The sequence below is a fragment of the Panulirus ornatus genome, chromosome 73, assembly GCF_036320965.1.
Source record: "Panulirus ornatus isolate Po-2019 chromosome 73, ASM3632096v1, whole genome shotgun sequence".
NCBI classification, from domain to species: domain Eukaryota; kingdom Metazoa; phylum Arthropoda; class Malacostraca; order Decapoda; family Palinuridae; genus Panulirus; species Panulirus ornatus.
The window spans coordinates 3,841,170-3,854,197 of record NC_092296.1 but is presented as its reverse complement, the minus strand read 5'-3'; the positions used below and the strand labels follow the sequence as shown (position 1 = coordinate 3,854,197).

General features: G+C 35.1%; 1 protein-coding gene across 4 annotated transcripts in view; it reads right to left on the bottom strand.

Moving 5' to 3' along the window:
- LOC139748237 (synaptosomal-associated protein 25-like) overlaps window positions 1-13,028 on the bottom strand; it is an 84,980-nt gene that overhangs the window by 10,335 nt on the left and 61,617 nt on the right. For 2 of the 4 annotated variants that reach the window (XM_071661107.1, XM_071661105.1), the window contains 2 exons: window positions 11,144-11,266; window positions 7,909-7,957 (listed from right to left, as the gene is read on the bottom strand). In XM_071661107.1, coding sequence (XP_071517208.1) covers window positions 7,909-7,957; window positions 11,144-11,260 — 166 coding nt within the window. In that variant the 5' untranslated portion in view covers window positions 11,261-11,266. Of the gene's footprint in view, window positions 1-4,446; window positions 4,496-7,908; window positions 7,958-11,143; window positions 11,267-13,028 lie in introns of all 4 variants that reach the window. The other 2 variants (XM_071661108.1, XM_071661106.1) reach the window with 1 other exon arrangement.

The window sequence follows — 13,028 nt, the reverse complement described above, 5'->3', positions numbered from 1 at the left end:
AACACATCCCACAAACTTGTCAAATATACTTTGTTCATTCAAAAGGCAGCCAAGGGGGTGAACTTTGTCACTAGATTTTATAATGCAGTACATAAAAATTCTCTTAACTAGGTATGGAATGAGTTTTTTTTTCACTGATGTTGCAATATTTTTCTCATGCATTTAATACAAGATCCTTGATTAAGACCATGCACAGGGTGCTAGTGCTAGTGAGCTCCCATCAGGAAGCTGCATTAATGAGGCTGAACAAAAACATTCATCATGCATTTGTGTTTAGGTATGCACCAGTAATGCCAAAACTGGAACCTAAGGGTTACTATATTAAGAAAGAAAAAAGAAAAAACATAAAAAGAAGTTTTGCTTGATGTAAAGAAGTTTTACAGCCTAAGATATAAAAAGTACTCTGGAATATTCAATGAGAGAGCACCAATGTTTACTATCCTAACACAATGTATAAACAGTCTGTCCATTCTTCAAATCCCTGTCATACAGTTTACAAATGAACAGTATTTTTATAGAATTCATTTGTCCAGATTTCTAAGTTGCTCTTTCACTGAAGATGAAACTTTTACTATGATCCTTTACCTAAAGTACCCTTCCCATATCTTCACTTCCAAAGTAATTCAGCATCTCATCATCATCATTGTGTTAAAATATCAGATCTACATAACTAGGAAGAACAAAGAACCTATACAATTTCCCATAATCAGTAAGAAAGAAAAAAGAAAGTAACAACAGGAAAAATCAACTATGGTTGACCTCAGTATATGACAATACAGGCATAATACCTTCTTGTTTTAACTTAAAAATTCTAAAAGTAATTAGAGCCCTGACTGTCTTTACTTCTTGTGGAAGATGTTGGATATGGATATTATGAGATACTTTACCCCTAAATACTGTAAAGACTGTATGAATGTTAGATCATGATTTAACTGCATCTAATTACATTATCAATATATGACTTCATGAAATACCAAAACTGGATGCCAGTTAATCTGTAACAGTCAGTTTTAAATATCCTAACATCTCAGTGAAATTTTCCAAGAAAAATGGCATCAAAACTAAAGGATGTTCAAATCATCAACTACTGTTAACTTGCTTTTAAACACCTTCCTGTCTTATTCAGAACCAACAAACTTGTTTCTGCTGTTCCCTTAAATCTCAAGGTTTAATTTAACAATTCACATCTTACCATTTTTGCTTTATTTGCACATCGATGTTATGAGGTTATGAGCTACTTCTTCAGATAAAAGAGTTCTGACACTGGCATTTTCAGCTTTTATTTGTTCAACTACCTTACTCTCAACTGAAATTTTCTTTCACTAAATAAGTAGTTATTTTTGCTTCATTTTACCAATCACCCATCCTTTGCTCATTAATTCCCTAAATGTATGTCTTAAACCCTATTTTCCTGGAAGTGTTTCAGAGACACAGAGTAAACTGACATAATGTGTAAATAATAACAACACTGCATAGCACTTTTAGATCTATCATAGATATGGTATCTCAATGCTGTTTCTCTAATGGGTTCCCAATCTTCCCAAAAGACCTTATTCCACTTCTCTAATAATTTCATTCATTGGCATACCACTAATAACTGTTATAATCATGATCCTTTTTTCTCAATAATTTTCTTTGTTTGCATTTCCCACTTAAGCAAGGTAGCATCAGGAAGACACATGCTTACATCCACTCTCTATTATTTATGTATAATGTACCAACACCAGAGCCTAACATTGACAACCAAGCCCTACAGACCAGTTCTTGGTTTCCCCCTGTCCACTTCATATGCCCTAGTTCATATGGTAAAAACAATATCCTAAAAGTTGATCTTACCCACAGTGGATTAATCCCAATCCTTTTACGATCATCAATACACTGCTCCCCCACATGCTGTTATTACATGATCATCAACACACTGCTCCCCCATATGCTGTAATTACACTATCATAAATGGAAGTTTTTATGATACTTATGAAAAATAGAAAATGAAACAAGATGCTATAAAAAATATAGTAGGTGAATAATATGAACTATGAGGCTCCTATCATCCATCAATGAATGTGTGGCTCCCATCATCCATCAAAGATTATGTGGCTCCTATCATCCATCAAAGACTGTGTGACTTCTACCATCCATCAAAGCACTATCATCGGAAAAATGTTCTTAATCCCACTTACAATGCTTTCTGTGGTTTCACTCACACTGCAGAATATTCGACAGTTTAAAACATTCACATCTACTAAAATAGAGAAAGTGCCATAGCCCATTTCCCTACAAAGCTACTTTCCAACTGTATCCTCATCAATACTTCCCGCTTTGTACAGTTTTTCAAGGCAATTTCATGGGTAAGTTTGGTGATATGGAATGAGATAAGAAAGAGACCTGTAGATGCTGGAAGAATCAGTGGGTCCCTTAAGATAAGAATGAAGGGCAGAGTTGTAAGTATGAAAGTGAAGAAAGGATTAAGGGACAGCACAGTCCTTCTGACCTATGCAGCCAAAATATGGACATGGGATGAATCACAGAGGTGAAGAATCCATTTTGTGGGAAATAATTATTTGAGAGGAGCATGTGGTGTGACTAGAAGGATTAAAGAAAGTAATGAGGGGATGTATGAAAAATTTGATAAGGCAGGGAATGCAAAGAGAATAATTTGTGGAGGGGGTATGTGCATAAAATGTAATACTTTTGAGTTAGTTTGGGCATATGAAAAGAATTCAAGATGGGAAGTTTATGAGGCGAGTGTATGATAGCAAAATTAAAAGGGTTGGTGTGACAGGAAAACCACCTGTGACAAAGGAAAATTGAGAGCAAGAGTACTGAAGGGAGAGAAATGGGAGAAAAATGCATGGAATGGTGTATGCAAGGGAGGCAAGTAAGGATAGGGAAAAGAGGAAACTCTTTTACTGTGGCCATAACCCCTTGATGATAGTTCTAGAGAGATCAGGCAACAGAGATATAGATAGATAGCATATTCTCTTCACCAGCTCCACTTCCTAAATGCAGGCATGCAAAAGCAACTCCACTTGTCTGACAGCAAATTCAACAAGCAGAACTCTCTGGCAAATTTTTCAAGCAGCACTGTTGGGTGTTTCACTCTTGATGAAATGCAGACAGATGGTGGGCAATGGGACTGGAAAAATATTTAGCATGTGCCACCCTACTCTGAACATACCAAAAGCAGACCTTCCTGACTAGCTGAAACATCATTACAGTAAACCCTCAGTTACCCTGATTGAGTTACCTAGACTAGGAGGAAAAAGTTTAATAATTTCAAATATGTCAGAAAATGATTTTAAGAATACATTTTCAGGCAGTGTTTTGGTATAGATACAGGTTGAAGTAAAAGTCCTTACTTAACCTATCACATCAACACTATGATTCCTTGTATATGTTAGAGGATTATTATTATTTCACACTTCACTTTATCTAACTGTTCTGTCAAGCAGCATTGTTAAGGTACCTTTCAGTTAAAGAGACAATTTAACCTAGTAAGTACCTCCCCCTTCCAGCAGCATAAACAGTCCAGTCTCAATTCTCCTATGCAGATATTTCATCTATTACTTATCTTTCTCTTTAAGTATAACTAAACTACTCTTATGAAGTATCTAAGCCGCAAATTACCAGTAGTTTTCTGGGAATGAGTTAACCAGCTGATACTAAATTTTTATTCAATAAGCTTAAGAGTGACTACATGCACAACTGCCATCAATAACCCAGAAGTTTTTCAATAATTCTTGATTCTTCCTGACTATCACTTAATAATTTCTAACTATTCCATTCATGCAGTGTCAATTTTTGAACTTGTCTGGGATAAATCTTTAAATCATAATCATACTGCATAATGTTCATCCACAAACAATGAGCCTGGCCCGAGTCAAAATGAATTTTTCATCATAGACTCTGAAAGGTGTCGACATTACCCAAGTATAAATACATCAGAACACAGCAACAAAAATATCTCCAGGCTAGATAACCTGGGAATGTTCACCCAAATTTAGAGTCATGTATAACCTCAACTTTCTGAAATAGTTCTCTAAATGTACTTATCTATTTCCTGTCATAAACTCCATTTCCATGAAGGAAATCAATTACATAAAAGTATACGGTACACTTTTTATTAAAATCAATTTTGCTGAACTGGCATCCCCTACCTCAAATAAAAATGCAATTAATCAAACAAGATGTATTAGAAATTTCCCAAATATTCACTATATATTTTCAGAAGTTTAATAAAGCTTATGGTTCACAATGGGGAATTTTAAGGGATCCTTGGGAAACATGTACCAGGTTTCCTTAGAAATAAAAGCATTATATTAAATATATGCCCAATTACAAGGGGAGTTAGTCAGAATAATCAGCATGAAGAAATAAACGTTATGCATTAGTATGCAAAAGGCTCACTGGAAAATACAATCAAAACAAAACTAAAAAATCCCTTACCCCCTTGTTCATTTAACATATATAAGGTTTTGGCACCAGCATCTTCACTCTACCGAATAAAAAAGTAAAGAATTAGAACAATGATTACAAATCTAATTAAGGAAAGTAAATTTGAAAATCTAACTGAAATTAAGTAAATAATGCAAATTTTCATCAAAATCACTTGTTTCATTACCAGCTCCAATAGCTAAAAAAGACCTAATATAAGCATTTATCACAACAGAAAACACTTATATAAAACAATATCTAAGCAACATAATACTGGAAAAAACTCATCACACATTCCTCCGATGCTGGGATGTGTACTGTTAAAATTCCCGAATCAGCTGCCTCTTCCTTAAGGTGAATGTACAGCCATTAATATTTATTGTGTCCTCCAACTCATTGTTACCATACACTACAGACTAAATATTTTCCATTCACTGATCTGCCTATGTGGAGATGTCAAAGAGGCCTTTACTAAACGGATCCGTTCAACTGTGTAATAATTTGTGAAGTTGTGATCTCTTACCAGATAATATATATCAGTACTGAAAACCATTAACATTCGTATTTGTCTGTGAAACAAATACTTCCAAAAATACCCGATATCTCGCTACAAGTGCCTCAGTACTCTTGGTGTACCTAATATGCCTGGTAGCATAGCAGTAGTTTTGGGAGCGAAGTACATGTAAACGATGTTTCACTATGTTGAGTTGTATAACATGCTATCAAGAAAATTATGTTCTAGTTATGATATTGACAAATCTATGGATTCTTTTTTTTCTGTACTGAGGATATGGTACCCCACTCAGAAAAAACTGAACTGGATATTTTTAGAGAGAGAGAGAGAGAGAGAGAGAGAGAGAGAGAGAGAGAGAGAGAGAGAGAATGTTGGAAAATTAGTCAGCAAAAGCTTGTGCTATACCTTGTTAAATGCTGTAGAGATATCACAGGCCATGTTAAAAGATTTACCTACATCCCCTAAAGAGGAGAACTAGATGATGGGTCACACATGAGAAGAAATTACGTTACCTCTGTGCCAGAAAACTTGTATAGGTGATCTAAAAGAAGGGAATAGGATTTCAATTGTTCTGAGATAGTGAGAGTTGAGGAGACTTTCCGACTTTGGAGAGGCATAAGTTAAAATTGCTTTCTTTCTACAGGATGAGGCTGTTGCACTACTCAGGAACTAAGTCATGTACAATGAATGAGACCTCAGATCATTAAGTGCAGTGATGTTGTCTGCATGTTATTGTGGAATGAGTACTGAACAACTGAGGAGTAAGTGATCAGTGTCTTTAGTATGGAAGTTGCATCATGTGCATGAGGGGTAATGTGACATGCTGAATCAATGTTTACAATGTTGGTGTGATGAGGGGTGTCCAGAATAAAGACAAGAAAGCATAACTTGTACAAGCTTGGGGAACATAGTTTGAGATGGATGTACAGTAAACCTGGGGGAGCTGAATGAAAGATTAAAAATGGAAAGTGACTATATAGCACTTGTCAAGTCATTAGGGCTTGAACATGTTTCGTCAATGTTGTTTGTCAAGGGAGAGAGAGGGTCTATAAGTAAAGGTTTTTGAATTGTGAAGTAGGTAAAAGCCTTTTATTATCATATCTGGGGGTTGGTGATTAGTAATGAAGTAGTTTGGGTGAGAGGGGTCAAGTGCTGTTGCAAAGAACTAAACACCAAGCACAGTGAGGTGAAACTGTGCTGGAATTGATTTCGTTTTGTTGTGCAACTGCTGAAGGTTTCTGGATGCTATGCAGCTACCAAATGTTCAGAGTGCTCTATTTTGGGTGGTTTGAGGCTATAATGCTTTTGACAGGGTGGATGACAAGGCAGGTGAGGAACAGTTTATGGTTGGGTGGATAAAATGTTTGTAGAAGATGCAAAAGAATTCTTCCTCTTGTCCAACATTTGTTACCTGTAAATGTTTCAAGGGCATTTGATTTGTTTATGGCCCTTGTTCTGGTTATGTTGTGGGAGGTAAATGCCATGTGTCAAGTGTGATGCCCAGTATGCTTGGAGTTTTGCTGAGTGGGAGTGGCTGACCATTCAGCATGATGGGAGGGTGCAGATTAGATGTATAATTGTTAGTAATGAAGAGGGTGATGCTATATATCTGTGGTGATGCAAACACTGTTTTAATTGAACTAGTGTTCTAGTTACATTATGTAGTGTTGCACATCTGTTGCTGTTTCGGTAGTGTCACTCCACTTTGATGTGATTGTTAGTTCATCTTTGTATGAGATTACTTTCACTTCTCTTGAGGATAAACTACTGAATTCTGGGTTCTGAATTCACACTGGTCTGTGGGAAAGTGATGAGAAATTATGGATCATGAAGGGAGAGACTGAAGTGGGTGGGAGGATAAACAGCTCCTTGAGGAGTCCATATATCTACAAGGTAAGTCCTGTTTAATATAATAATATTCACTATTCTCTTATCATAATTACCATTATTATTATCATTATCATCATTACTATTATCATTATCATTATTATTATCATTATTATTATTATTATTATTATTATTATTATTTTCTTTCTTTTAAACTATTCGCCATTTCCCGCGTTAGCGAGGCAGCATTAAGAACAGAGGACTGGGCCTTTGAGGGAATACCCTCACCTGGCCCAATTCTCTGTTCCTTCTTTTGGAAAATTAAAAAAAAAAAAAAAACCGAGAGGGGAGGATTTCCAGCCCCCCGCTCCCTCCCCTTTTAGTCGCCTTCTACGACACGCAGGGAATACGTGGGAAGTATTCTTAATCCCCTATCCCCAGGGATTATTATTATTATTATTATTATTATCATTATTATCATAAAAATCAATAACAATAATGATAACATTAATAGTAAAAAATATAGCTTTTCACTCTAATATCGATAATAATAATAAAAATAATAATAACAATAATGATAATAAAATGTATGAAAAAAAATAACAATACACTCAAAAATTACACCAAACATGTATTTTGGAGTTGCAAAATATATGATTCATGAGGATTTGTAAAAAACACTTAACACAAAATAAATAATTGTTTTCCACTGAAAAGCATTACAAAATAAACACATACACTAATACTGAAATACCATACAGATTGACTAGCAGATAACCATACTGTTCTGCAGGATCATAGTGAATACCTTAATACAATGTGGCAGAGTGGGGCAGCATGCTATAGGCATTTCTGCACAATGCTGTAAGACACCTCATCAACTGTGATTCTTTATGAACCTGTACTCAATATATTACTTTTACAAACATCCGAGGCATCCATCTGACACTTCACTGTGATTTTCTGAAAACTTGTCTTGTAATATCACTTTTAAAAAAATCTGAGACATAACTAAAGTATCACAATTGCTGAGTACAGATAATAAAACACAATGTAATGCATACATGTTGACCACTACTAGAGAATAAAAACATGAAATTTTTTCTACTAAATTTTCATAATCATGCACTTACCTCCCTGGTCATCTAAGGCAACCAATGTTCGAATACCAGCTTCCTTTGACTGTTAGCATGTAAAAGATTATTACAATGCTGATTCAAAATAAAAGGTTTTAGCAAAACAGATCTTTGTGTGGGGAGGTCTGTGAAGTATAAAAACAAATGATTTGGGAAAGATATAAAGTACCCCTTTGGAAAATGTCCTGAATAATGAAGCTAATAAAACACATGCAAAAGGCTGATTTTGGCAAACTTATGATGACCCTCCATTATGTTCATTAGTTTATTAGTATAAATGCTTTCCTCCATTTAAACAGAAATTCGATTTAAAAAAAAATTGGGGGGAAACTTTACACGCATATATGTATAAGTGTATATATATATATATATATATATATATATATATATATATATATATATATATATATATATATATATATGACATTTATCCAATGAAAAAAAAATTGGTTATATATAAAAAAATCACCTACAATCAATATTTTGATTTGTATGGTTCACTGTGTACATTGAGAATACAGCTTTTGAATATGATAGACTGCTGCACTTTAAAATCTCTGAAAAATAATAAACATATTATCGCACTTTGATTTTATGAGCATTCAAGTAACTTAAAATTATTGCCCTATATATTTTACCTGGTCTTCAAAATCTAAGTTCAAACTATTACTGATTAAATACCACTTAAAAGATAAATGTACTATATAAATTACATTAAAGTTGCTTTTTTTATTCATTACATAAACCTTTTCATGTAAAGTTACTTTTTTTATTCATTACATAAACCTTTTTATGTAAGAGGACAAACTTTCAATGAAAACATCTCAAACATTACAAGATTGGGAAAAGTGATAAACCAAGAGATCCTCTACGTGATGGTTTGTGATTAGTATACTACTGTTCTTCAAATCTTTTCAAATATGCAAATTCAAAAACAAATGCAAAGCTTCCTTTTGCTTCATTAATCAATCATATTATAATAATAACTTTCCAGTGAAATACCACTGCCATATATCTATAGCATCTTAATGAATTCAGAATTATCTCTAGAAATTACTTGCTACCTGCAATTCTAAGCTCATTCTTATATAACTACATTTTCTTTTGTCTGAAGCCACTTGAAGTGTATTGTAGATGATATGAAAACCTATATTAAGAATCTAAAAAGAAAAAAGAAACTATACAAAATCAACAATTATGATTATCTTTTACACCATGAGTGAAGAACTGCCTTTGGCACAGCTGTATCATCGTCAGTTGAAGAAAAATGATACAATCTCACCAAGAAGCTTCTCACTTTAAAGGAGCCCTTCGGGTCCCTGCTTCTAAATGCAGCCTTGAAGCTACAGTATCTGCAAAAGGCCTCGTCCACCCTCCATATATTATCAAAGGTAAGACATGGCTAAGGTTTTTGTGGTTACAAGCATATAATGCTATCTGAGTGATATCATCACATCTAGTTGCTAAGACTCGAGTTTCTCATGGTGTGAGCACCAGCAACCCACTTCAGTGTTCCTTAAGCTATCTGGAGGGAACACTGTTCTTTCATTACTCTTCCAGGATGCCATCCAATTTTTGTAATTTTGCTTATGGGCACTGATTTTCTTTCACCTGTGCTTCAAGATGGTTAGCTTTTACCTTTCTAATGAGGAGAAAGCTTGACTTCTCATCTTGAGGTAAGAAAATGAGGTTGCACGTGAGATTCCAAAGCATTCTGGGTGCTCAGAATATATGATCAAGCAGATGCTTCCTGCAACACCTTATCAGTGCCTGGCCGCAATTCAGGAAATCAGGACTGAATGAAACCAAAACATGGACCAACAATACTTCAAAAACCTTGGCAATTCCATGCCTAGACATCTGCAAATGGTACTCAAGGCCAAAGGAGAGATAAAGTAATCACATGCAAGTGTGAAACAGCCTTTGAAAAATGTATGGGGAAGCAGACATGATTTTTTACAGACACGGTATAAGGGGTCCTGAGCTAAGAAAAAATAAAAAATCCTATATATATAGGTGTTACTTCCTTCCACCTTCAGGAAGTCTATCATCATCTACTGACGGAAAGAAGTACAGTCTTGTCAAGAACTTTCTTGCTCAAAAGAAGTCCACCATTTCTCTGCTCCTGAGTTGGGTGTAGCCTTGAAGCTACAAGACACCCTTAAAATAGGTCTGGGTTACATAATAATACATATGTTTTTCATACTTGATCGTCATTTCCCGCATTAGTGAGAAAGTGCCAGGAGCAAACAAAGAAAGGTCACATCCACTTAAAACCATTCCCTAGCTGTCGTGTAATGCACCGAAACCACAGCTACACCCTACAGACCTTTTCATGGTTTACCCTGAAAGCTTCACGTGCCCTGGTTCAATCCACTGACAACAAGTCGACCCCTGAATACCACATTCTTCCAATTCACTCTATCCCAAGCACATTTTTCATCCTACTGCATGTTCAAGCCCCAATCACACAAAATTTTTCATTCCATCCTTCTATCTCCAATTTAGTCTCCCTTTCTCCTTGTTACCTCCACTTCTGACATATATATCCTCTCAGTCAGCCTTTCCTCAGTCATTCTCTGCATATGCCCACACCATTTCAGCACACCCTTTACAGCTCTTTTAACCACACATATATGTCACCACCCCTCTATCATACCCTTTTATTACTTCTTTGTTCAAATCATCTCATATCACATATTGTCCTTAAACGTTTCATTTATAATACATCCACCCTCCTCTGCATATCCTTATCTATAGTCCATGACTCGCATCTATGGGACTACTACACCTTCAAACATATCCATTTTTACCAACACAGATACTAATCTCTTTTTCCAATGCTGGCAAGGTCATGCCAGGAACAGACAAAGAACAGCCTCATTCACTCAAATTCACTCTCTCACTGTCATGCAAAATGCAATGAAAGCAGAGCCTCCAATCCTAAACCAGGCCCTACAAACCTGTCATTTACAAATAGTAACCGACTCATATATTTAGTTTTCAAAAAACTTTTAAATCAAAAGGATTATGCCAATAATTTTCATTTACATAATCAAGGAACTACATTACATACAGAAAACTTCTGATTTTCTACAAATACGAGTGCATGAAAAGAAACATAATGCAAGAAACAGCTTTGACAGCAATGATTCAAATACAAAACAAATCTATAACAAAGTTTGCTGATTTACAGGTCAGAGACAATAGAAACCTCAATGAGGATGCTTACCTCCTCACATAGTGCAAGCATTCGCCGTGTAGATTCCAAGGTTTCATCAGTCACCTGGTTGGACTTGAACTGCAGTTCCTGCAGATCTGACCTGGGTTCACCTGCCCCATCACCCATCGTCTCCTGAAATATCAATTGTCAGTTATTTCCATACTGTTTGGTACATTTTTATCCTCACATCAATAAGATTCATAAACCTTGTTTTTACCACTGTGATGTATGCTAAGTTCAACTTCCAACATGTAACTGACTGCTTCAGGGAAAAGTTGTTCATCATCTACATGCTCTCTGCTCAGATGATCTGGATCCCTAAGGAAAAACTGCAAACTTGTCCAATAATCAAGTTATAATTCATAAATCATAAGAAAATATTTCAATCTTTTCAAAATTTGTGATGTTCTCAAAAAAAAATTTGTGTAAAGTTATCTATATATGTAGCAGTGTGGTTTATGGAAAAAAAAGCAGATGTTATTATGAATCATGTCAACAACTTATGTGAATATTGTATTTATATTTAATATTTATCTAAATTTAACCATCATATAACCTTAATCAACAAGCATAAGTTGCATATTTATTTCTCCTAGTTCATGCACATTAGAAAGGCATAAGCAATAATGTATATCTTAATCTAGAGCATGAAACATTACTGAAGCCTGATATTTCAAAGGAATTAGTGACTCAATTGAAAAAATTAAAGAAATTTAAGCAACATCACCTTTTAAGGTTTCATTTCATCCAGAATAAAAGAAGTGGTCATGAGGATGCATAAAAGAAGAAGTGGTACATAGATATGAATCAAAATGTGCATAATCAGTAAATAAATACAAATCAAATGTACAAAAATAAACACATATACTCTTGCTCACACACATGCAGAGAGGCATAATGTAAACACCCTGAGAAGTGGGACACCATGAGTATAGAGGTCCATCCTCATGTGCATAAATGTAGACACACACATAGGCATTGGTCACAAAAATGCAAGCCTCCCTAGTGCAAAGATTAATGTTGCCACCCACTCCAGTCTCATGGGACCAGGTTCAAGTCCCATACAAACAACTCAGGGAATACTCAGCTGCTCATCCTCAGCTGTTCATCAATTAATAGGGACTCCGTGTGTGTGCGTGTGTGTGTAACTGTCATTTGCAATATATGAGAGGGGGAGTTTTACACTCATGGGGCCCTCATCTCTAGAACATTCTTTCCCATCATACAACTTCTTAAATATATGAATGCTGTCTACATTAACCAAATCCTGTTATCTTATTCCATTCATGTCACTCTTATAGTAAAAGTACTTCACATCCTTATTTTAACAAAATTCTTGCTTAAATTCATATCATATCCTCCAGTTGATCTACTATGTATGTATACTAGAGTACAGTTTGAGTTTTTAAGACTAAATTTTGAGGCAAAAATTAGAGGTCGACCCATACATGGATAACAATTTCGCTAAATAGAAATCTTTGCATGATGGGAAGGGCTAGGAGCAACCTTTAGCTTCAGACATGAAAAATATTAACCAGTTACTGCCAGTAAACAATGGAAATGTGAAACATGTACCAATTAGCAATTAAAAGCCGTGCGGTGCTTTCAGCAAATGGTTCACCAAATTACAGTAGAGAGTACCAGCTGTTTGGTCTTTCTGGTGAGAGAGTCACACAAATATCCATAATGGTATTTGTTTGGTGTCTTTTGTACTTAAAAAATAAATACTTGTAAATTAAAAGTACCATAACATTGTATTATATACAAACTGGTAATATTTCTGGAAAATATGAAGCAAGACAAAGAGAGTGTAAAAAATTTCAATGTACAGTAATATTAATGGTTTTATGTGTAGTGCGAGCAGATTCCTCAACATTCTATAAACCATGAACTT